This window comes from Meles meles, chromosome 10 (assembly GCF_922984935.1).
Source record: "Meles meles chromosome 10, mMelMel3.1 paternal haplotype, whole genome shotgun sequence".
NCBI classification, from domain to species: domain Eukaryota; kingdom Metazoa; phylum Chordata; class Mammalia; order Carnivora; family Mustelidae; genus Meles; species Meles meles.
In genome coordinates this window covers 108,789,385-108,816,616 of record NC_060075.1, presented here as the reverse complement: position 1 = coordinate 108,816,616, position 27,232 = coordinate 108,789,385, and the positions used below count along the sequence as shown (strand labels likewise).

The window sequence follows — 27,232 nt, the reverse complement described above, 5'->3', positions numbered from 1 at the left end:
GATCAAGAGAATAATAAAAGAATGGTGCCATGATAAAAAGGCTTTAAGAAAGCTTCTCTCAGCTTCTGTATAGAAGAAAGGTCAGATCCACACTTCTGAAAGCAGCAAAATATCTGTCAGCTGGGGAATGGAGAGACAAAATGTTGTATGTCCATACAACGGCATACTATTTGGCAAAAAAAAGGAGTAAAGTACTGAGCCAGGCTACATGACCCAGGAACCTCAAAAACATTACGCTAAGTGAAAGAAGCCAGACACAAGAAACCAACATATGACTTCACGTCTATGCAATATCCAAGATAGGCAAACCCACAGACACAGAAAGCGATGCATGGTGATGTGGGGTTGGGTTAGCGTCACTGGGGGTGGGGGTGGAGTGAGATGTGGTACGGACCAGCAGTAGACAAAAGACCTGTGAATGGGAAGAAGAAAGCCTTGTGGGGGAAGGCTGGGCATGGATCCAGATGAGTTGGGAAAGGCGTCAGGAGCCGAGGCTTCATGCCTGAGAGATTTGATTTTCTTAATTATAAAGAAACGGCATCCTCAGAGTGAAGGGACAGTGGCTAAAAAGACAGACTAAGGACTAATGGAGCGGATGAAACACAAATCTGCAGCAGTGTTTGTAGTGGCTGGAGGGGGATAACAAAGGACAGGGACGTAAGGGAACTGAATATACGGGTAGAAAGCAAAGCTAGTTAACCACCTGACAGAGATAAGAAATTAGACAAAGAACCAATTCAAGCCCAGAGCTCCCTACAGTCACAGAATGGGGTTAGTAGTAAAATTAACACAAAGGCTTGAAGGAAAAAAGGAGCCACCAGAGCACGCACTGGAAGATCCTCAAATTCCAGGTATGGATGCCATCCGGATGTGGCCTTACTGGTGGAAAGTTGAGACAAGGCAGAGATAAAGGTCTACAAGGACAGCAAGGCCATTCTTCAGTGAGTGAAGCAAAGCAAAGAGGAATTTGGGACGGGACAGCAATGGGAGCAGGAAGATGGCAACCATGGGAAGGGGTAGTACAACCTAACAAGAGGTGCCCTGAGGAAGGGGGTTTCTGGGGAAGCAAGAGCAAACAAGCCTTCTATTAACATGCTGAGTGAATACCTGCATCTGTTCACACCAGGAGTCCTGAAAGAAAAAGGAAGGGCGGGGCAAGGAGGAGGATGAGGCAACGCCGGTACCACAGGAGAAAGCCAGGAGACGGATCAGACTTGGGGGCTTGCCTCACTGGTGGGGCCCATCAGGAAGAAGAGGGCAATGGTTCAAACCGCCCAGTCTCCAGCACTCCACTTGCAACAGATTTTGTTTTGGTCTAAGAATAGGCTAAGGGTGCTGTATAGCAGTTAGCTTGGAATCAGGTTTTGTGGGGGCTTTGTTACAGCAAGGATTAAAATGTGGAATATATTCATTCACTCATGGGTCATGTAAGTAGTCATTTGGGGCCTTTCTACTGATTCCTAACACCTCCAATGTAATCTCTTCTCTTACGAAAAGCACTGAATGCTACACCATTTCCAATCTTAACACTTCCCAACTCTATTACTTATGGTTTGAGGAATTTGAAGTGATGCAGTTGCCAAGAACTACTTGCTATAAATCTTTCACATCTATCTAAATCCTATTCGATACACTCTTGCAGCATGGGGAGGGGTGTCTGTGTGTGCAAACACATACAAATAATGTTTGGGTTGTCGTTTTCATTTTTTTGTTGGAGAGGAAGAAGAAAGGAAGAGTGGAAGGGAGACAATTACTGAGCCACCATCAAGAGCATCAGGATTCCACAGTATAAACAAACTTATAAGAGAAACAACTTACAGAAGAATCCTCTGGAAGGGCTACCTTACCTTGTCATGGACTGTCATGCAGCTAGCTGCATCCTTCTGAAGGATTTCTGTTACCCCATTGGAAAGCCTTTCATACTTCAGTTTGGGCTCCTCTTCACTTTCTTCTTCCTGCACAAAGAGCAGAGAAAATGACAGCCATCACGGATTCATCTGAAATAGTCAGACTCAAAACACATTTCTTATGGGGAACCCAGAGAGGGCTTCCTCCATGACTGTCAATAACTACAACTACAGCTCAAGGTTAAGATCGTCATGTTTCATTTTTCCTACTGGGTGTATCAGCTGCTACAACTTCACCAGCAGAATACATTCAAAGGTTGAAAACAGGAGGGTACGTTCTTACTGCTGACAGAATTCAACTTTGGTATATTTGAGTAAATACAAAACTATCTGGCCACATAAGCCAATAAAAGATGTGTGGCAAAATACTTCTCAGTTTGACCTCATGGGCATAAAACACTCACAGCAGGGAGACAGGAATACAATAAACCTCCAAAGACATGGATTTTGTATCTCAAACTATAAATATTTTTGTCAGATTTCAGAATATTTCATTTCAGTTAGAAAAACATAATTTTAAAATATCAAAGAAAGGAAATTGGAAATTTTATATACAACAAAATGTATTTGTACCTTCAGATAAAAATATTTTAATATTTACTTTCCAAAACTGATAATCCAAGATCATTTGTGTTTGTTAGAAAATGTATTTACTTTCATTTGAATAAACCTAATGCATAAAAATTTCTTTTTCTTAAGTACTCCCCATCATTCGGCATCAGGGAAATACAAATCAAAACCACAGTGAGATCCCACCTCACACCAGTCAGAATGGCTAAAATTAACAAGTCAGGAAATGACAGATGCTGGCGAGTATGTGGAGAAAGGGGAACCCTCCTATACTGTTGGTGGGAATGCAAGCTGGTGCAACCACTCTGGAAAACAGCATGGAGGTTCCTCAAAAAGATGAAAATAGAGCTACCCTATGACCCAGCAATAGCACTACTGGGTATTTACCCTAAAGATACAAATGTAGTGATCCGAAGGGGCACGTGCACCCGAATGTTTATAGCAGCAATGTCTACAATAGCCAAACTATGGAAAGAACCTAGATGTCCATCACAGAAGAATGGATAAAGAAGATCATGGTACTATGCCACAGTAATGGAATACTATGCAGCCATCAAAAGAAACGAAATCTTGCTATTTGCAACGACATGGATGGAACTAGAGGGTATGCTGAATGAAATAAGTCAATCAGAGAAAGACAATTATCATATAATCTCCCTGATATGAGGAATCTGAGAGGCAAAGTGGGGGACTTGGGGGGTAGGGAAGGAAAAAAATGAAACAAGATATTATCGGGAGGGAGACAAACCATAAGAGACTCTTAACCTCACAAAATAAACTGAGGGTTGCCGGGGGGAGGGAGGTATGGAGAGGGTGGTTGAGTTACAGACACAGGGGAGGGTATGTGCTATGGTGAGTGCTGTGAAGTGTGTAAGCCTGACAATTCACAGACCTGTACCCCTGGGGCTAATAATACATTATATGTTAATAAAAAAATTAAAAGAAAAAAGAAAAGAAAACATTTGAAAAAAATTTCTTTTTCTTAAATGTATTTAAATTTCTTAATCATTTTATATGCATTATTACTAACTTTGTATGTTCAACCTCATTGCTGATATAGCATACCTTCTGATATCCTTAATCCTCACAGTTATGGAGTAAAGTTAGGAACCTATATTGACTATGATGGTTCTGAATTAAATCAAGGATAATTATAAAAATTATTACAATGACTGAGAAAAAGATGTTATTTTACTGTATCAATATGTGATGAGAAACCATAAAATGTGCATGCACCTTCAACTGTGAGAGGATAAAGCAGGCCAAAATAGAAGTTCACAAACATAATCTACTCACTAACATTCCCTTAAAAAATAATTGTATATGAGGCGCCTGGGTGGCTTAGTTGGTTAGACGGCTGCCTTCAGCTCAGGTCATGATTCTACAGTTCTGGGATTGAACCCTGCACTGGGCTCCCTGCTCAGCAGAGAGCCTGCCTCTCTCTCTCTCTCTCTCTGCCTATCGCTCTGCTTACTTGTGCTCTCTACCTCTCTGTCAAGTAAATAAATAAAATCTTTTAAAAATAATTGTATAGTCTTCATTTCCCAGCTAACATTAGAGTAGTATGAGGCACACCAATGCTCCCACCCAGAAAACCCAGAAAGCCTTAATGAAATACATAGCAACAGTCGAAGGCATCAGTGAAAGGGCTGCTGAAGCCTTCTACCTGAGCTAGAAGGACCAAGATTCCAAGGTGGTGGAGAAACCGGAAAAAGCAAGGGGAGGTGAGCTGCCAAGCACCAGCCATTCTTCCTGGAGGTATTTACCAATTCGGACTGTAGGACAAGAGGCTGTGAACCCAAGCTCTGCCTTGGAAGATGGCCGTTGCTGAGGGTAGGGAAAGCAGCAAACCTTCTGGTACTCATAGGGCTCAAGTAACAAAACTGGAAGCTTGAGGGGCTACAATCCCAGTGGAGGAGAGAAGCATACAAGTAAGCTTGTTACACAACTACTTTTCCCCATAAGACAACTGCCAATTTCAAAACCAACATGAGGCAAGAGGGTAAAAAGCTAAACAGAAAGCCTCAAAAATGCAAACCAGCTGCCTTGGTATGCTGAGATGATAAATAGATTTCAGGAATTACCAACAAATGAAGTCCTGATGAATACCACAGGCTAATCGGAACTCCTGGTCCCAAGGGGACACACAAAAAAGTACTTATCAAAACTTCAATCCGTCTCAGACTCAGTTCAACCCCTGACTTGATTAAGGTACGTATGTATCTATACCCCAACCTACCTGTCCACCAAAGGACAGGGTGACTCCTGAGAGAAAGAAAAGTTTTTGGAATATGAAAACTGCTCGGGCTTCTACTATTTTCATTTATGACTGAGAATAAAAAATAATAAAATCAATAAAAAATCACCAGATATGCCGCAGGACAGGGCCAAGTAACTAAAAGTCAAGGAGAAAAAAAAGACCATACAAACAGACCCATGGGTGACCTGGAGTTAGCAAAAAGGGCTTTAATATGACTATGATTCATTTGTTCAAAAAAAAAAAAAAAAAGAAGATAGATGAAAGGATAGCAGTTTTCAACAGGGAATTGTAATCCGTTAAAATGATTCAAATGGAAATTTTTAAAGTGAGAAATGTCACTGAAACTAAGAACGCAACAGATGGCTTAGCAGAAGACAGGATTAGTGAAGTGTAAAACAGGTCAAAAAATATCCAAAGGGAAGCCAGAGTAGAAAAACGGATGAAAAGTACAGAATAGGAGATAAGTGGAATACAGGGAAAAGGGCTAACATATTTAGTTAAAGTCCCAGAAAAATAAGAAAAACGGCAGGGGGTAAAGCAGAAATGACATGTAAAGAGGTTAACAACTGAGAATTTCCTAAAACTGACAGACATCAATGCAGGAATTCAAGAAGCTTTGTAATCCCATGCAAGATAAATATGAAGAAAATAACACCTAGGTACATCACAGTAAAATTAAGTAAAAGAAAAATGACTTGTAGAGTAGTTAAATGCTGGGCCTGGTGAAGATTATGACTGACAGGACACCCCGGGCAGAGATGCAAACTCAAATGTCAAGAGAAATCTTTGCCTCTGGGGCACAGAATATCCTCCTTTCCTCATGGAAAGGAGGATATTCATCAAACAGCATGAAAGAGACTTAATATCAGATCCCACCATTCTCTTGACTTTAGAAAAACAAACACTGGAGAGTTAAATGTAATTATTCCATTTTATAGATTTTTAGTACAATGATAACCAGAAATTTTAATTTCACCAAGACACATACACAAAGCCAAAATTCAAACTGTTATGAATGGCCTAAAGTTAATAACTTGTACAACACACTACCCAATCGCCTATGAAAATGATGCTACACAACAGAAAATGAGGCTACAAAAGCCTCCAACAATTTCTATGCCTACAAATAACTATGAACTGTGTGATCAATAGGAAATGTTTAAAAATGTATTTAGCAGATGCATTAGTTATCTATTGCTGCATAACATATTATGCCAAAGTTTGCTGATTTAAAATAATAAATGTATTATTTTTATTTATTCATATTTATATAAATTATTTATTCATATTTATATAAATAAATTTGATTCATATTAAATACTAATTTAATAGTTCTGAGGTAAGCAATACAGGAGGGGCTTAGGTGGGAGGTTCAGACTTAAGGTCTCTCACGGAGTTGCAGGCAAGATGTCTGCTGAGGCTGCAGCCATTTGAACACTTGACTGGGGTTAGGGTATCTGCTTCCACAATGGCCCACTCAAATTTGGCCAAGTTGGTGCTGCATGTTGGGAAGGGGCTTTAGTTCCTCACTTCACTGACCTCTATCTGGGTTGCTAGAGTGTCCTCAGGACATGGAAAATGAAGTCCCCCGAAGTGAGTGATCCAAAAGAACGCAAAGTTGAATATGACATAACCTAAGAGGTCACACTTCTGCAATATTCTACTGATCATACAGGTCAGCCATGATTCGGTGTGGGAGAGGAGGTCACAAGAGCACGGGTAATAGGTGAGGAACCTGGGGGCCACTGTGCAGGTTAGCTACAAAAGTAATAAAATTAAGAGCAATGAAAATGGTTTAAAAAAATCAGTAGGGGCGCCTGAGTGGCTCAGTTAGTTAAGCATGTGCCTTCAGCTCAGGTTACGACGATCCCAGAGCCCAGGGATTGAGCCTCACTCACATCAGGCTCCCTGCTCAGTGGTGGGGGTCTGCTTCTCCCTTTCCACCCCACCCCCTACTAGTGCTTTTGTGCTTCCTCTCTCTCTCTCAAATAAAATACAATCTTTTTTTTTTTTAAAGATTTTATTTATTTATTTGACAGAGAGAGATCACAAGTAGGCAGAGAGGCAGGCAGAGAGAGAGGAGGAAGCAGGCTCCCTGTGGAGCAGAGAGCCCGATGCGGGGCTCCATCCCAGGACCCTGAGACCATGACCTGAGCTGAAGGCAGCGGCTCAATCCACTGAGCCACCCAGGCGCCCCTAAAATAAAATCTTTTAATAAAATCAATATTCCATGCCTTTGATGAGCTGTCAAATTTATTTCCCTAATATATACCAGCTATCAGTTGTTTATTTAGTAAGAGTATTAAAAATCAAACTTTCCAATAACTTTAAATACGAATAGTGACAGAAGGGATATAATAGGCATGGTTATCTAAAAGACCTATACTACTTGGGGTGTCTGGGTGGCTCAGTTGGTTAAGCATCTGATTCTTGAGCTTGGCTCAGGTCTCCATCTCAGGATTATGAGTTCAGCCCCACATTGGGTTCGACATTAAAAAAAAAACAAACAGGGGCGCCTGGGTGGCTCAGTGGGTTAAAGCCTCTGCCTTTGGCTCAGGTCGTGATCCCAGGGTCCTGGGATTGAGCTCCGCATCCGGCTCTCTGCTCAGCAGGGAGCCTGCTTCCTCCTCTCTCTCCCTGCCTGCCTCTCTGACTAGTTACAATCTCTATCAAATAAATAAATAAAATCTTAAAAAAACAAACAAACAAACAAACAAAAAACCAAAAACAACCACCTATATTTCTTTAAAAAGATAACTGACGATAACCAAGCCCAGAAGACATCGTATGTCAAAACTGACTTGTTAAAATAGCTAATTACATGTTAAAAAACCTCCAAAAAAGGAAAATTACAAAAAGCAACAAATAAACACTTCTACTTATGTATCTACAAGCAAGAAATAGAAATCCTTACAAAGTTAACATTAAATGTGGCAAAGATGACATGTGCCTTCTGAAGTAAATGTGTTAAATACAAATTGAATCCTGAATGCTGGTCTTTATAATAAGATGCCACATGTTGCTCAAGTCTGGACATCAAATGTGCATCCAATGTGAAAAGTTAATTCTAGCCTCTTGACTGTTTTGCATAAAAGCACTCATCCACGGACCATTAGATAAAGTTACTGTAAATAAGGTTTGCCTGTCTTATTTATAAGTGAAAACCAAATAATTTCTCCCACATAAATATACAAAAATAAATACTTTCACAACACAGCTCACTGAAGCATTCGTGCTAGGCTTCAAAACCCATAAATAAAATGAAAACTCTGATACTACGCAGTTGATGTAGCATTTCATGCTTTTCTGACAGGTATCTTTTATGTTAAGTTAAAAAGCAGGCCAAAGGTGAGTTTTTAAGGCTTTTTCTTTCTGCTTGCTGTAAACAAAGAAAATGGAAAAATGATTCAAAAATACAATTCAGGGAAGTTATTCCACTGCTGCAGACTATATATCACATTTTAAATAATTTTTTTTATATCATGCAGACTCAATATAGTTTCACCTTTAAAAAAAATTAAGCCGAAAGAAAGGTTTTTGTGCAGTTTTAATTTCCATGGAAAACAACCCATTGTTAATAAAAGGCAAATCAATAATTTTTGTTAAATTTTAATAATCTTGCAAAGCTACAAATAAAACCATCAACAGTCTGAGTTGAGATGACAGTTAACTGCGTTTCTATGACAACCTAGTGGAATAGTACAAGTCTTCACTTGCAGCTAAGCGAAGATATGAACAGAGTGACATTTACCCATACAAGAAAAATTTGCAGCTTTCCTTTAAAAGGAATCAATTCTTCAACTAACATGGATTTTCACTAAGTGTAGAGCACTTTTAATTAAAGACAAGTCCTTTAAACCATCCTATGTAGGATTCTAAAACACTATCTGAAAATAAATTTCGTATCACAGTCATACCTACAGAGCTTGTACTTAAAAGCAAAAAAATTATTTTTGTGGATAACAGATTAAGGCAATTAAAGATTTCTTCCTGCAAAACTATTTAGTAATTTGTTACCAACACTGTAGGGTAAATTTTCATGGCAGAAGTCCTATCACCTAAGTCAGATGCATACACCCATAAGAATATTGCAGTTTTCACCTAACAATTTAAAATTCATGTACAAGAAAAACTTTTTTGGTGTTTATAACCAATTTTTCATCCTCTTAACTTTCTCCATATCTTTCACACACCAGTACATTTTATATACCACTGTTACAGTACAGAGGAGGATCTGAATTTTACTTTTAAAAAATATGTGTCATATGTATATATCCAGGGAGTTAAATGGAAAGATTGTTTCACTTTTTTATTGTTACTCTTAATATGGAAGTTAAAATTTTATTTCTGGATACTATTTCTTTATTAAAATGCACTGGGTTTTGTTGTTATTGTTGTTGTTCTGTTTCTTTTTTCCCCCAAAATAAAATACCAGAAAAACTGAAAGGGAGGGGTGAACTATCTTATAAGACCCGAGTAAAGCCAGTGGAAAATACAATCAGGTGAGCACTCCCTGAGGAATCACAACCTTCGTCTACCAAGATGGCCCCCAGCTTCACCTATGAGAAAGACCTCAGCTGAACATTCAGAAATTATGATAAGATGAATGGTTTACTGGGCCTCATGTCACCATTGCATCTGACGAGGAGCAAACCCAAACAATAGGAACACGACGAACATTATTTAAAAAAAAAAAAAAAAGTCATTGTTTAAAAAAAAATGCAGTCTGAACTTCCAGGGTAAAAAACTGAGTGTTAATAAAAAGCAAAAGAATCATCAACCATGGGTATGAAGGTATAAAAGCAAAGCCAGAACATTCTCTATAGAATTCTAATTTGCTTAAGGGGAACTGAAATATTCAAAACTGGTAGACACCCTTGTAAGTTTGACACTAAAAAAACCTACTGAAATCTATTTTGAGAATATCTGAATTATAGAAATTCCATATTTTAAAAAATTTTCATTCTTTACAAATAATTCACGTTGGTTTTGTTGTTGTTATTATTTGTTGTTCAGTGGTGGAGGGGGAGAAGGGAGAAAGGGAGAGAGACAATACGAAACGGACTCCACACCCAGCATAGAGCATGACATGGAACTTGATCTCACTACCCTGAAATCATGACCTGAACCAGAATCAAGAGTTGAACACTTGACTAAGCCACCAAGCATCCCCAAATAATTCACTTTGAAAGAAGTCCCATGACATACTGAAATCTTTTGTAATGACTAGTCAATAGAGAAGACACAGGGAGAAGAGAAAAAAAAGTTGAGTCAAATACAAATAAAAGTTTTTTTTTTTAAAAGCACAATTTGAACTATATTGTAAGTCAATCAAAACACATAATTTGAGTCTCAAAAACATGACTAACAAATTTTTAAGAAACAGACATATTCTATTGACTACAACAAGGGTATTATCAACAAAATCAAGAACTATACATTTTATTGTGTCAAGTACATGTATTTGAAACTACAGTGTTATCAGTAAACATATATGCATATACATGCATATTACAGGACATCCCCAAATACGTCATGTCAATCTTGAACTTTACACTAAAGAATAAAAGAGATCTATGGTGAGAAAAACCTGCATAAAGACCCTGAACATAAGATTCATAACTAATCAAGGACTAATGATTCCAATTAGCCCTGTTTTGCTTACCACCCCCCCGCAAATGAATGCTACCTCCTTAAAAGGGCAAATGCAACCATTAATTATTGTAGGCTAGAGTTCTATTACAGAAAATAATTTTCTTCACACAAAAAGATGGCTGGTAGGAAAGACAGTTTTATATATCCTTCCAAAATGTCAAAACATATCAAGAAAACTACATAAATAAGTGAAAGAGTAACTTCTGGTTTCCATTAATAACACAAGGTATTATAGCTGCCTCAATGACCAAACTTTTTAAGTGACAGGAGATAATGGAATTCATCCACAATAAAACAACTGTGGTCAAAGCTCCCAGGATGCCTTTCCATCAGACTGGTGACAGATAAGCAATTACATTCTTACATGAATGCAAATAATGTTGTTAAATTTTGACTTTCAAGCAATACTGCTATTACAGAAAACATGTTAACCAAAGAAAGCAGCTGAAATTAGAGCTGATAAATATAATCTAGATGACATGGGTCTACTTTTTCATATAGATAATTCACAATGAGTCTATTCATATCCATATATATTTAATTTTTTTAAAGAACTTATTTAATTATTTCACAGAAAGAGAGAGATCACAAGTAGGCAGAAGGTCAAGCAGAGAGAGAGGAAGGGAAACAGGCTCCCTGCTGAGCATAGAGCCCAATGTAGGGCTTGATCCCAGCACCCTGAGATCATGATCTGAGCTGAAGGCAGAGGCTTAACCTACTGAGACACCCAGGTGCCCCTAATTTAATTTAATTTAATTTTAGAGAGGGAGAGAGGAAAAGAGAGTGGCAGGGAGAGGGAGAGGGAGAGGGACAATCTTTTTTTTTTTTTAAACACCTGGTGTTTGTTGAGTCCTGCACTGTATTAAGCCTTTTTTTCTCTAAGTATTTTTTTTTAAGATTTTATTTATTTATCAGAGAGAGTGAGCACAGGCAGACAGAGTGGCAGGCAGAGGCAGAGAGAGAAGCAGGCTCCCTGCTGAGCAAGGAGCCCGATGTGGGACTCAGTCTCAGGACGCTGGGATCATGACCTGAGCGGAAGGCAGCCACTTAACCAACTGAGCCACCCAGGCGTCCCGAGAGCGAGAATCTTAAACAGGCTCCATACCCAGAGCGGAGCCGGACATAGGACTTGATCTCACAACCCTAAGATCAAGACCGGAGCTAAAACCAAGAGTCAGATGCTTAACTGAGCCACCTAGGCACCACCATATCCATATATTTCTAAAAGCATAAAATACATACGGTTAAATAAGGGGTTCTCAAACCAAGGGTAATTCTATCCCCCCAACACATTTATTTGGCAATTTCTAGAGACATTTTTATTGTCACAACTGAGTGGGAGGAGAAGATGCTGTTGGCATCTAGTAAGTACAGGCCAGAGATGATGCTAAACATCCTACAATACACAGGATAATCTTCCAAAACAAAAATTATCCTGAGAAAAATGCCAACAGTCCAAAGATTAAGATGCTGGGTTAAATAAATTTCATAAGATTAAATGTTCTACAGACATTAAAATCTGTTTTCAAAGACTTTTAATAACAAAGGGAAGTATCAAACAAGTTTCTGTTGGTGGGGGGGAAATCAGAAGGATAAGCAGCAAAATAGTGACCTTCCTAAACCTTAGTTTCTTCATCTGTCCACTCGGGGAAGACAGCACGACCCACATCACAGGGTTGCTGCGGCCATTACAGAAAATAACAAATAATCACTATTGTGAGCTATTGCCAATATTTTCTATACTTTCGAAGGTAAATATTACATTTATTATAGAAATAAATGCTGTTTTTGCAGCCATTGTTCAATCTTCCAAACTCTACCTACTGAACTAAGATTCTTATCTTTTAAAGCTGCTTTCCTTACCATAACACTTTGAGTAGAAAAGTGAGAAAAAGTTGAACCTCTAATAATTGAAGAGCTCTATTTAAGATTCACAGGCTATGCAGTCTTCATAAACCCTGGTCTCTCCTCTGCCCTATAGCATCAGAATTTCATGTTCAATTCAAGGCGGAAAAAATAAGGTGAAAGTTCCCATGCCCTGAGCCACATACCATAAACAGGATCAACTCCCATCATTTATTTTATATTGGGAAAGCGATAAGAATATATAGAGCAGGGAGGGGGCGGAAAAAGCAAATAAGCTTTTCATTTCCTTCCAGCCATATGGAATAACCTCACCAATCTTCAAGGTATGCCATTCAGGTGGACAATTTCCGCCACTAAAGCCAATATAACCCTCTTTTCCTTTCTTCCCAATATCCCCTGGTGATCACAAGATCCTGAGAAGCAGGGTTTATGCCTTTTCATTGTTCTGAACTTCACCTAACAAAACTGTGGGTACCTAATAAAGACCAGTGAAAACAAAAGTACGCGATACCAACAGACCGAGTTTAGTAAGAAGCTTTTCTAAGACATTCTCATTTGGATTTCCACACAGGAAAATCCAAATCATAAGCTATCAGCCAAAAGGAACTGCAGAGATCACCTAAACTACGTGTTATTTTATAGACACGGTGCGGGGTGGGGTGGAGGGAGCCTGAGAGCTGCAGGCACTAAACGGAGGAAAGAGAGTAGCTCTTCCGAAACAGCGGAAGTCAGAATTATGAATGTACAGAAAAGAAGCTCTACCCCCTAATTACAAGAGCAGATAGAGGCCTTACGAACTCAATTTTCATGAACAACTTACATTTATAATTTATATGTTTACTGTTATATGGACAAGAAAGATGCCCCAGTCCCTGAGATTATTTTACATTTTAGAGGAGATTAAATATTTCTCAAACATCTTTCAATTGCACACTCTATATTCTAGATGCAAAGAAGCACACGGCTGGTCCCCCCACCGAAGTCACTGACGGCGTCCCAAAACTTTCCACGAAGAAAAAAAATAAAGATGAACCTACAGTAGCAGTAACAATTAAGACAAAGTGTTAAATAGAATCAAGGAGAGACTAATACATTCAAGCACACATTCAACTAATGGGAGTTCATGACACCCTTTGATTTGCTTCAGGGAAATACAATCTGAACAAAAGTCAAAAGCTGCTTTCGCCCACCCACCAACCCTCCCGTGCCCGTGACCCAGAGCCTGTCCTACTCGACCGGATGCCCAACTCAACCAGATGTCCCTTTGGGACTGTCTTCTCCAGAAGGAGGGAACTTTCTGCAACCTCTCCCCGCTATTTCCTGACGCCTGCACTTTCAGCCCCAGCCACCATCTGTCCACATCATCCTCCTACCAGCAGAGACCAAAAGCCACCGAGAGAACACTGGTAGCAGGAAGGGGCGCAGTGCAGGGAACCAGAGAACACTCAGAAAGGTCAAAGTAAGATTGCAACAGTAAACCAGAAAACAGAATCGTTAATAAGCTCAAGGGCTAGCACTTTTTTTTTTTTTTTGGGCTAGCACTTTTTAAAGACAAATAGCCTAAGTTAACCACAGAATACACTGAGAAAGTAAGTCATCCCAGTACTGCCCATCTCCTGCAGAAGGAGATCTGACCTAGACTGTTTCTGCATGTTCTCTATTAAAAAACCTCAAACAGAAAGTCCCTAAGCTATTTAAACTGCCCTATAATAGGGAAATAATAAAAACCTCCCAATTCATTTTGAAAAGGCGGTAGGGGCACCTGCATGGTTCTGTTGGTTAAAGGGCTGACTCTTCATTTCCCCGCACGTCATGAGACTGAGCCCCACATTGTGCTCTGTGCTCAGTGGACAGTCTGCTTGAGGGGTCTTCCCCCACCCCCTCATCCCTCTCTCCATTTGCACACACACGCTCTCTCAAATAAATAAAAATCTTAAAAAAAAAAAAAAAAAAAAAAAAGGTGGCATGACCCTGACACCAAAATTCCCAAAAATCGTAGGAGAGGAAAAAACAGTTCAGTCATGTCAGGTCAGAACTTAAATGTAAAAATTCTAAACAGAACATCATAAATTAAAGCCCCACATGTATTAATAGAAAACTTTTAAGATCAAATATCACAGAAATGCAAAGACTATTCATCTGATCCATAAGAAATCTGACTTCATCATTTGAGAGGCCAAAGAAAAACAGTAGAACCCAAATGGCAGATACAAAAAGAGCATTTATAAAGGTCACCCTCATTTCCGATTCTTTAAACAACAACAAAAAACTTTCAGTGAATAAAAAGGTTTCTTTCTTGAAAAGCTGAGTTGAACATTTGAAATCAAAAGCCAACATGACACTTAACAATGAAGAGAAACAACAGGAAACTCATCGGGTGTGTTATTATCAATTTATTTTTCAAAACTAAATTAGGGGGTGCCTGGGTGGCTCAGTTGTTAAGCGTCTGCCTTCAGCTCAGGTCATGATCCCAGGGTCCTGGGATCGAGCCCTGTGAAGACTGCTTCTCCCTCTCCCACTTCCCCTGCTTGTGTTCCCTCTCTCGCTGTCTCTCTGTCAAATAAATACAATCTTAAAAAACAAAAACAAAAACAACTGATTTAGAAGTTTTAGTCAAGGTAAAAGACAAGACAATGGAAAACAATGTATCATTGTTGAGGGTCTTAATTAAAGATGATATGACTCTAGGAAAGAACAAAACTCTTAAGGTTTTTGATGATTAATCTTATGTCAACCTGATTGGGCCATGGAATGCCCAGATATTTGTCGGTCATTACTCCAGGTGTATCTATGAGGAATTAACATTTAAACTGGCAGACTGATTAAAGCAGATTGTCCTTTCCAATATGGGTGGGCTTCATCCAATCACTTGAAGGCCTGAACAGAACGAAAAGGCTGATGCTCGGAAGAGTAGAGAGTTTTTTCTGCCTGCCTGCCTTCAAACGGGGCAGATTTTTTTCCAGTATTCAAATCTGAACCGAAACAGAGGCTCTTTCTTGGTGTCGAGCCTGTGAAACCACTGGCTCTCCTGGGTCTCCGGCTTGCTGACTTACCCTGCAGATCTGGGGACTTGCCAGCTCCATAATCACATGAGCCAATACCTTACAATAAATCTCTTTCTCTCTCTCAGACTTTCTCTCTCTCTGAAGCTACTGGTTCTGTTTCTCTATAGAACACTGCTTGATACACAACATAGCTCCTGCCAAGACAGAGAACTTGTGTGGGCTGCTGGCCTCTTAAGCCCAAATGAGCCCCGAACACAGTATAAAGGAAAGCGTAATTCCAGAACTTAACAGCCCCAAGTCAGAAACTCTGGAGGCAACTGGAATCATCTTGAAGGGGAGCTGTTTAGACGCAGCACTCACCTCTCCGCAAAGCTGCCTCTGAGGTTTTGCTACCCCATTTACTAAAGAGAGAAATGGGCAGCAACAGCTCTGCCTCTGACTGGTGAGCACTGAGGAGCTGCACTCACTCCTCAACCCTAACCCTAACTCGTCTTCTGTCCTGCCGCTGAGAAGTGGAAATGAACTCTTCTCAGTGCTGCTCCCTCCCGCGGATCTGCCTCCCGGGCACTTTACAAGGACTCAACACTCATAGCACAAATTCCCACACTGAAACATATTTTTCAAGGAAGCATTCAAAGAGAAAAAAATCTAGAGGAGGCTGTAAGAGATATGAAAAATAATGAGAAGTGAGTAAATCTTGGTAAAGTTCACTAATGTCATTAAAAAAAATGGGAGAAAATTACCCAAATCTAATTACCTCCTTGCTTTACAGTACTTCAAAAAATGAAGATACATTACTTTTGATTTTGCCACATCATTAAGAAAATGTTTTCAAGTGTGAACAATGTTATTAGGAAACGAAGAGGGAATGCTATGGTGTCTACTGGAAGCCTGCAAATACCCGAAGTAACTAACCCTTAGAAGTTGGAGGAGGCCCAGTAAAGGATCTCCAGACTCAGAAGGCACTTTAATGCAAAAGAAATGAAGCAAACTATTCCATACCATTTGCACAGAGTTTTATTCAGGGTAACTTACTGAGAGGAGCAATGGTGGGAGGCAGAAAAACGATCCAGAGTACTACATCGCGATTCTCCACTCATATTCTCCACCTAAGCCTGGACCTCAATCCACAGTTTTTTTTTTTGTTTTTTTGTTTTTTTAAAGATTTTTTTATTTATTTATTTGACAGAGAGAGATCACAAGTAGGCAGAGAGAGTGAGAGGGAAGCAGGCTCCCTGCTGAGCAGAGAGCCCGATGTGGGACTCGATCCCAGGACCCTGAGATCATGACCCGAGCTGAAGGCAGTGGCTTAAACCACTGAGCCACCCAGGCGCCCCTCAATCCACAGTTTTTATAGAGTGAGGGAGTGAGATCACAGGGTAGTTACGTAAAGTGCCACTACCAGAGGGTCCGTACTAGTTATCTACAGTGGCGCCACCTGTGACCAGCGGATCCCTACTAGTTATCTAGAGTAGTGCTACCTGTGACCAGCGGATCCCTACTAGTTATCTAGAGTGGTACAACCTGGCGCCCCTGCAAGGCAGAGGAGAGAACATCTTGTTCTCTTGAACATCTTGGAGTCAGTGGTGTCAGCACTCCTACACCATCACAGACCAAGTATGTCAAAGGCCCCCCTGATCACTGATGGAAATGATGACAACAGCCTAAAACCTTTAGCTTCATCAAAGGTTTCCTCTCTCTCATCCCTTCTGATACTATTTTCAGGGATTTATTTCATTCACTGAGGTCTTTGGAGAAAACAATCATATTCTAAAAGTAAAGAATGATGGTAACGCAGACACCTATGAATCTTTATACTTAAAACGGCTGCACTAAAACTGAAATAGCTCATGGAGGAAAAGAAATCTGTAGATTTTAGAAATTAGTTTTGTTATAGCATTTCTTGAGTCTTCAGAGAAAGGAACGTTTTCAAGTCTTGACAGTAGAATCAGGTTCTAATTGTCAGTGCAATTATTATTTTTTTAAAGATTTTATTTATTTATTTGACAGACAGAGATCACAAGTAGGCAGAGAGGCAGGCAGAGAGAGGGGGGAAGCAGGCTCCCTGCTGAGCAGAGAGCCTGGTGCGGGGCTCGATCCCAGGACCCTGAGATCATGACCTAAGCTGAAGGCAGAGGCTTAAACCACTGAGCCACCCAGGCGCCCCTCAAGTACAATTATTATATAAAGAACATTCTTGGACCAGTATCAGAAGAGACACACACGTTTTTATAAACACAGCTCTCAAAAGTATCAGCAGTTTCATTTCAACTGTTTTCTGCACTGAATGAAAAGTGCTAAGGAAATAAGATCATCCAATCACATTATTTACTGTATTTGTTTCCTGTGGCTGCTGTAACAAAATTACCATACTCAGTGGCTTAGAACAACACAAGTTTGGTGTCTTACAGTCCAATACAGATATCACTGGGCAAAAATCAATACACAGAAGGGCTGCATTCCTCTGGAGGCTCTAGGGGAGAATCTGTTTCCTCATCTTTTCCAGCTTCTAGACGCGACCTACATTCATTTGCTGTGGGCCCCTCCTTTTTAACCTCAAAGCCAGAAAAGGTGGGTCAAGTTCTTCCCACATCACATCACTATGGCCTCCTCTGACTCTCTCATCCACTTGTGGAGATTCTTGTGACTACAGTGTTCCCACCTGGATTATCCAGAACAGTCTCCCTATTTTATAGTTAGTTGATTAGCAAGCTTAATTCCATCTGCCACCTTAATTTCTCTTGCCGTGTAACCTAACACAGGCACACAGACATTAAGATACAGACATCTTTGAGGACCATTACTCTGCCTACCGTTATTCTGCCTGCTACTGTGAGAGAATAAAAATAATGTGGGTATGGAGATGGATGCCCTCAAGCCAAAGCTAAAAGACAGTTCTCACTTGCTTGTCCCTAAATTAAACCATGATCCTTTTGATGACACAGCATGGGATAAAACAGTTCTCAGCTTGAGTCAGGAGGTCCTTGATATCCGTTTTTGATAAAGGGATCTCTTAAAGTCCTGGTTTTATAATTTCCAAAATAAGAACAGAAAGTTTCATATAACTGTTTCATATATCTGTGAACTACAACCAGTTTCATGTAACTGTTCTAAGGATTTGTGAAATCAATTCATTTATTCATTCACAAGCAGCTCTGCTGGTCAGACCCCAGGGACAGGGGCCCAGCCCTCATGAAAGAACCTGGCACTGAAGTGGTATAAAAATAACAAAGCAGTGGCAGCAGCATACTTAATGAATGCCTTCTCATGACTGGCCAAGTGCTAAAGACACATCATCTCCCTTAACAGCCACTCAACATTATAAGCATTCAACATGTCACCATTTTGAGACACGCAGTACAAGAGTTTCTGAGAGCACAAAAGACATTCTGCCAACCCAATCTCTCTTGGGCCCATACTAGTCAGTCCCCGACACCACCCCAACCGCCATGAGCCACCGTAATTGCTCCTATATGGATGGCCAATGGCCTCACCTTTATAGATTCAAGGGTGAGTCTCTAGAGTTCCTCTTATTATTCTTTTCCATGGTATTTGGAACAGCTGGTCATGCCCTTGTTCCTGAGATGCATTCCTCCCTTGGCTTCTTGGACACCACTCTCATTTGCCTTCTTCCTATCTCATTAGCTACTTCTCAGTGCCCTTTGCTGATTTCCCTTCATCTACCAGATCTCAAAAATGCTGTAGTAACCCTTAACTCCAGGCCTCAGGCTTCTCATTTATCTGACCTCAGACCCTAATGATCTCATCCAGTTTCATGGTTTTAAACACCATCTAAATGCTGACTCAAAAATTCTTATCCTACGGGGCACCTGTGTGGCTCAGCCAGTTAAGCATCTGCCTTCGTTCGGCTCAGGTCATGATCTGGTGCTGGGATGGAGCCCCGAATTGGGCTCCCTGCTCAGCGGGAGCCTGCTTCTCTTTCTCCCTCTGCCCCTCACTCCTGCTTGTGCACACGTGCATGCTCTCTCTTTCAAATAAAATCTTACCAAAAAAATTCTTATCTCTAGTCCAGACCTGCACTAGTCTTCTTTATCCAACTACATACTTGAAATTTCCACTTGGATGCCTAATTGACATCTCCAACTTAAAAGAGCCAAAATGGAACTTCTGAAATACCCCACCAACACCTTACCCTGAGCACCAAAACCAGCACTAGCCAGTCTCATCCCATCTTGGTTCACAATTCCACCTTTCTAGTTGTTCACCCTTGGTTCCTCTCTTCTACTTACAGCCCCGTGTCCTAGTCAAGAAATCTACTGGCTCTACTTCAGAAACTACCCTAAGTCCTTCCTCACCTCCAGCTAGAGCTCTGCCAAAGCCTCATAACTGGTCTTGCTGCTCCCTACTTGCTGTCCAAGACTTTTTTCAAAGAGCATCCAGAACGCTCTCACTAAAACAAAAGCCTCCAATGGCTTCCCATCTTACTCAGGGTAGAAACCAAGTCCATAAATTGGTTTATAGGCTCTTTGTTCTAGCCATTCACTACTTCATTTCCTAACATTCAGCCCCACTCGCATCCTCAAAGACGTCCAGCAACCCTGTGTGAAGGTGTTGTGTCTGGTCTTCTTTTTACCCACAAAACCTTTCTCCCATGTATTTAGTCAAATGTCATATTTGTGGCCCTCCCTGAGCACCCAGGATGAGAGAGCACCTCGGCCCACTCCACAGTCCCTTAATCCAATGTTAATTTTATCCACAACATTTATTACCATCAAATATGTAAGTTTTTCTTTATTGTCTGCCTCCTTCATAAAATACTGGCATAGCCTAGCACCCACAAGATAAAAGTACCCGGTAAATATTTGCCAAATAAATAAAATGATCCATCGGTCTATCTTGGACTGCCTAAAATAATTTCTCTCCTAGGTAGATGAAATTATAAACTCTGTTCAAAGATTTATCATACCAGAGTCACGTTCATCTTTTCAATCTCTACCAAATGGCAGAAATACAGGTTCACAAATCTGTATTTGTACCCGGAAAGTTTCTCTTAAGTTTCCAAACATATAATTTTTATAATATATGCTTCAAAGAGAATGTTTATCCATACCTGGGTGATGCAATAATCAGCAAAACCTGTTAATATTAATAGCTCATTAAATGAAAGAGCAAATTTTTGATCCAAAGGCTATCTGGAAGGATATATTATAACCCCATGCTCTATTTTTCTCAGCAATCAATCTCCTAACAAGGAACATTATCATTTTAGTTACTAGTTGCTCTAAATTTGTTTATTAAAATTAATACATGTAAAGAATCAATTTAAGTTTCAATAAATGATTCACAGTGTTCTACCCACCAGGAAAGATAAATAAATAATTTTTCTGTGATGCATTTTCTTTTTTTTTTAAGAGTTTTTTTATTTATTTGACAGACAGAGATCACAAGTAGGCAGAGAGGCAGGTAGAGAGAGAGGAGGAAGCAGGCTCCCTGCGGAGTAGAGAGCCCGATGCGGGGCTCGATCCCAGGACCCTGAGATCACGACCTGAGCCGAAGGCAGCGGCTTAATCCACTGAGCCACCCAGGCGCCCCTGTGATGCATTTTCTGATTTAAAAAAGCTATCTCTTGATTTCTCACAATGACTGCTTTTCATTGTAACAAAATTGAAAAAGAACAATCCTGGTGGCTGCTGCATCTAGAAGTTGCATTTTATTTTAATATTAATTTCTCATTCAATATAAATTGCATGTAGGTTTACTTTAAATAGGTTGAGCTACTTGTCCACTTATTAAAATTAATATATCTAACATATTCAAGGTATTCTGATCTTATCTGCAAGAAGTGAGCCAGATTTGAATGGGCATCTCCTTAGGAGGCACATTTATTAATAATGGTAGCAAAAAGAAAGAGAGCGATGACACTAATTAACTCTCTCTGTCATTACATGCCAGGCCCAGGCCCAGGGTACAATGATTTACATGCAATCTTCACTTCAAAGGAATGCACACAGGCAGAATGAGCTTTGGCGTAGCTACTGGGCTGCATTCTCTGGAACCCTCACCTGGTACAAAGTGCACTCACTACCTCTCTGTTTCACTCGGTGCTCTTCTCTTTCCTTGCCATCCCCTCCTTAGCTTGGTGGTTTCCCTTGTTGTTTCTACCTTTGCTGTGCGAGTTTCATCTTGAAATGTTACGCTAACAATTTGATGCTTCTCCTACAAAGCTCTTTGTATAGCACACTAAGCTCTTTGAAGAAAGATGGAATATATTTCTAAATAAATAATACACCAAGCACCTATTCGAAGTAAGCCAGGTTTAAGAAAATATATCTCTCCAAAAAGCAGAGCTGCTTCAGTTTCCAGTTCCAGGGCCAAAGTATGCCACGGCATATTGTTTCTGGTCCATTAGTAAGAAAGACCCTATGGAAAATGATGACATTTCTGTATTGTTGATGCTACAACTTCTCTCTGCACTACTGATTACACTCAGAAATAAATCTCTGTTGTGTTAAGCTGTTACAGTTTTGGAACTGTACTGTGGCATAGCCAACTTCTCCGGCCTACTGTAGTACCTGATAGGACTACGGCTCATCTTAAAATGAAATAATCCACGCAAAGGACTCAGCACAACAAATGGCACATAAATGGACCTGAAAAAATTAAACTGATGATTCTTCATGATTTAAATACTGTCTTCATTAGAATGCATATATATATGAAATGAATCAGATGTTAGAATTATCTGGCAAGGATTTTAAAGCAACCATCACAAAAGTGCTTCTAGGAGCAATTATAAATTCTCTTGAAACAAATGAAATAATAGGCTTTCTCAGCAAAGAAATAGAAGTTTTTTTTTTAAAAAATTAGAACTGGCAAATAAAATAACCAAAAGAAATAACTTTGTGGATGGCATCAACATTAGAGTGGATATGAGAAAGAACATAAACAATGAGCTTGAAAACAGATCCACAGAATTTGCCCAATCTGTACAAGACAGAAGTCTGACTGAAAAACAGAACAGAGTCTCAGGGACCTATGGAACAATAACAAAAGGGCTAACATTAAATCACTCAAGTCCCAGGAAAAGAGAGAGTGGAACTGAAAAAGTATTCAAAGAAATAATGGCTGAAAACTTTCCAAAGTTGGTGAAGGACATAATCCTACAGATTCAAGAAGGTGAGCAAACTCCAGTTAAGATAAATCGAAGAAATCCACATCAAGAGACATCATAATTATAACTGAACTTCTGGAAACTAAGGCAAAAAAAAAAAAAAAATCTGGAAAGAAGCCAGGGAAACAGGACAGGGAAGCATAAGGACAACATCAAGGACAACATGCCTGTCATTTGAAATGACAGAGGCCAGAAGAAAATGGAAGAACATTTCTCAAGTTCTGAAAGAAAAGAATGGTGAACCACTAAAAAAAGAAAAGAAAAAAACCTATGAATAAATTTTAAGATAGAACCTTAAAAAAAGTTCAACTCACAGAAAGGGAAGAAACGAGAAATAAGAGAAATGAAAAGCAGAGGAAAGAGAAAACAGAAGACGGCAGACTTAAGCCCTAAAGTGTCAATAATTACCTTAAATGTGAATGATCTAACCACACCAATTAAAGACAAATTGGCAGAGTAGAAAAAGTCAATCTGAAAAGGTTACACACTCGCTGTATGGTTCGATTCATATAATGTGCTCAAAATGACAAAGTTATGGAGAGGGAGTGGCTGTGACTATAAAAGGGAACCATGGTGAACAGTTCTGCACCTTGACTGCAGTCGTGGTCACATGACTCCTCACACATGACAGAAGTGCAAAGAACTGACACACATACTCACACATGCACAAACGAGTGAATGTAAAACTTGTGAAATCTGAGTCAGATCTCTGGATGGTTATCAATATTGACTTCCTGGTTGGAATGTTGCAGCAGAGTGATGCAGGATGTTACCCTTTGGGAACTGAGTAAAGGGTACAGAGAATCTCTGTTATTTCTTAAAACTGCACGTGACTCTACACTTCTCTCAACACTTAAAACTTAAAAAAAAACTTAAGAAAAAAAATGTCTATTAGCATTAAAAACAATTTCTGCCTTATGTAAAATATTGGCCGAAATAAAGAGAGCATGAAGGAAACCAAACCTTTTCCCTAACTCCCTTGTTTTAGTGTGAGGTAAGGAAGGAAGGACGTGCAGTTTCATTTTGAGTCCCACTGCTTTGCAACCCAGAAGCTCTGTAACATCGACACAAAAGACTATGAGGATATGTACAGAGATTAATTTGTTTCATTAAAAAAAACTGTATCATTTTGCTAAGTATAAATAATGCATATTTATAAAAACTTAGAAAATAAAGGCAGATAATAAATAAAATAAGAATCACATGACCCAGTGACACTATAGTCCTGTTTTTCTGTGCTTACATGTGGATTTTGGAGGGTGGAGAAAAACTGGATTATACTCTAAATCAGGAATCAGCAAACTACAAACAGCCCATCTAGCTGGATGCCTGTTTTCATACAGCTTTCAAGCAGGTTTTTAATATTTTCATATGATTACATACCTACATAATATCCTCAGTATTCTTTGTCTGCAAATCTTTAAATATTTACTACCTAGACCTTTATAGAAACAGCTTGCCAGCCTCTGCTCTAAATGACATTTTTGTAGAATGCTTTTATCAATTATAGAGATAATATAATTCCTTTCTGGACATTTGGCCTGTTTCCAAATTTTTATATTATAAACAAAGTTGCAATGAACACTCTTGCAGCTAAAGTCCCCCCACCCAAAGATGAATGTACTTTTTGAAGGGAATATAACTTAGTAACTAACATTTATTTTATATTTTATAAATGTTTATAATTATTTTCTAAATGAATCATTTATTTTATGGCAAAACATGAGTTTATTATAACTATTAATGTTATCTATAAATTAGCAAGACAATTCTTTATTCTCTAGAGAATAAGGCAAAGTTCAAAGATTCTGAAATTGCTTTTCCTACTGGTTGAACAAGCCAAAATCTGTAACATCACCCAAAGTATCATTTTATACATAGGTAGGAATTCCAAGGGAGATTTTTTTAAAAATTTTGTCCAATTCTACAAAGGAACACAGAGGAAGAGTCAAAAATAAAATCAGAGAGGTCACAGGGAAGTTGGACACGGTAGAAGGCCAGGCTTTGGAGTCTGACTGTGGGATTCAAATCCATTTACCAGCAGGTGCCCCTGGCAGTTACCTAAACACTCTAAGTCTGTTTCTTCATCTGTAAAAGAAAAGCAGTTACCATGGCCAAAACTTGGGCTAATGAACTTATCTAAAGAGCTTACCAAAATGCCAACTGCTGTTCCTACACTAAATGTGTTTGTTTTTGTAATAATCTTCATTATCAAAACAGATTCTGAACACTGCTCATTCTACTTCACCATCTTTACTCCAAAGAGATTTCCAAACCTCCTCTACAGCAAGTACCTTGTAGGATTTTTAGAAATAAAATCCCAGATTAGCTTGCTCATTTGCTTTTCTTTAAAACCATATTTAATATGAAAGCATATTATTTGTATCAGCCTGACCAAAACGATTAGAAAAGGAGTCACCAATGGATTAGAAAAGTACCACTTCAAAGAAAGAATTGGATACAGAGGTGTCAACTTCAAGTTTAAATGTCTTTTTCCTTTAACTGCCTAAAAGTGGAGTTCACTCAATTTCTTACAACACAGCTGAACTAGACGCTTTGGAATCTTTTTGACTCCCTTACAAACATCGACTCTCACAAACTATCCACACTTCCTCCTGACTGAAGTTGAGAAGCATTTCCTCTTTGTCTTCTGCTCCTGCCTAGCCCAGACACCTACATTCCTGTTATCTCTTTAGGGGCTTGCACTAGAACTTCCTGCCATGGGTCTCTCCTTCCAGCTCATCTGTCCCCAACCCCTGTGCCCACCTCCCATAAGCATGCCTTTCGCTGGCTCCCCAGTGTCCATCAGATCAAGTCTAAACTGTCTGGTTTGACACATTCGTAGCTCTACAACTTCACCCTAGTTCCTCGGCCAGCCTCACTTCCGCTTCCTCCACACTCCAGCCATACCCAGAGCCTCCCAGCTGGGGGGCAGAACGTGTGTGCCCCTTCATCACTCAGTCTCTTCCCAAAGACTTGGGCAGCCTCTACCTAGATTTATCTTCCATATTTAAATCTTCAAGATCCCAAGCAAAGCCGTTCCCGACTTATCATCCATTCCTCTGGGCTCCTGTAGCACTCAGCCACCACCCACACCAAAGCAGTTGTCCCCAGTGTTGACAGAAGCTCAGAGCTTCAAAATGAGACTGAGTTCTTCTGACCACATACTTCTGTGTTACTCTTTTCAAAAGTAAAACACCATTTAAGAAACAGTCTGGCTTATCATATCAAGGTGGAATACCCAGTGAATTATATGTTAGAAAAAAAAAAAAAAGAAAGGCAGAGGCAAGGAACACTTTAGTTATCCACAAAATCTGCCAAAACTCATGTAGTATTAACATGACGGCAAGACCCTTAACGTACTCTCTTGGTTGTTAATACAGCTTTCAATTTCTACTTTAACAGCAAAGCGCAACTTAAAATCCTCCTAAGTTTTGCATGCTGACATACACACCACTTTCAATGACATTAATTACACTACACCTGGAAATTTCATTTCATTTGGTTGCAGGTTTCAAGAATAATGAAGAAAACACAGACAATTTTGAGCAGTTAATACTTCTTTCTTGAACACACAAAATGAGAAGTTGGAAGAAAACATAAGGGAAAAACTTCATGACACTGTATGAGCAATGATTTCTTGGATATGACACGAAAAGTACAGGGAGAAAATCAAAAATAGATAAACTGGACTTCTATCAAAATTCTGAAACTTCTATACATGAAAGAATACACTCAACAGTGAAAAGGCAACCTATGGAATGGGAGAAATTATTCAAGTACGGCGAACTGTATAACTGAGATATGGAGATATATATATATATATTTTTTCTTTTTTTAAAGATTATATTGATTTATCTGACAGAGAGAGAGATCACAAGTAGGCAGAGACGCAGGCAAGCAGAGAGAGAGAGAGAGAGAGAGAGAGAGAGAGAAGTAGGCTCCCCACTGAGCAGAGAGCCTGAAGCGGGGCTCGATCCCAGGAAACTGCGATCATAACCTGAGCCGAAGGCAGAGGCTTAACCCATGAGCCACCCAGGCGCTCCTATATTTCTTATATATTACATTATTTATATTCTTTATAGAGACATAGTTAAATCACAACTCTATAGATCTGTATCTATATGTCAATCCATCTATCCATCTATTCTATTCACAGGTTGTTGAATTATATATAAATACAATATGTATATCTCTATCCTTTTCTATCCATCCATCCATCCATCCATTTTTATCTGATACAGACTAACATCCATAATATATAAAGAACTCCTCAATTCAAGAACAAAAACCAAAACCACAATTTGAAAATGGGCAAAGAACTTGAATAGACATTTCTTAAAAGAAAATATATAAGTGGCCAAAAAGTTTATGAAGAGATGTTTGAGATTAGGAAAATGAATGAAAACCACAATATCACCTCCTAACTGTCAGGATGGCTACTATGGAAAAAAAAAAAAAAAGAAAAAACAAGTGTTGGCATGGATGTGGAGAAATTAGAACCCCCGTGCATTCCTGCTGGGAACATAAAGTGGTACAGTCTCTATGGAAAATGGTATAGTGGTTCCTCAAAAAATTAAAAATAGAATTACCGTGTGATCCAGCAATTCCACTTTTGGGTACATATTCAGACGAATGAAAAGCAAAATGTCTCAAAGAGATATTTTTAAACTCATGTTCATTGCAACATTGCTCACAAAAGTCAAAAGGTAAATGCAACTCAAGTGACCATCAGTGGGTGAACACGTAAAATGTGGTATGGACATACCATGTAATATTATTCAGCCTTAAAAAAGAAGGAAATTCTGACCTATGTGACGAAATGGATGAACCTTAA

At 39.3% G+C, this 27,232-nt stretch overlaps 1 protein-coding gene across 3 annotated transcripts in view; it reads right to left on the bottom strand.

Annotated features, from left to right (window-relative positions):
* VPS41 (VPS41 subunit of HOPS complex) overlaps positions 1 to 27,232 on the bottom strand; it is a 185,080-nt gene that overhangs the window by 144,850 nt on the left and 12,998 nt on the right. For all 3 annotated transcript variants that reach the window (XM_046020128.1, XM_046020127.1, XM_046020126.1), the window contains exon 3: positions 1,848 to 1,955. In XM_046020128.1, the coding sequence (XP_045876084.1) occupies positions 1,848 to 1,955 (108 nt within the window). The remainder of the gene's footprint in view (positions 1 to 1,847; positions 1,956 to 27,232) is intronic.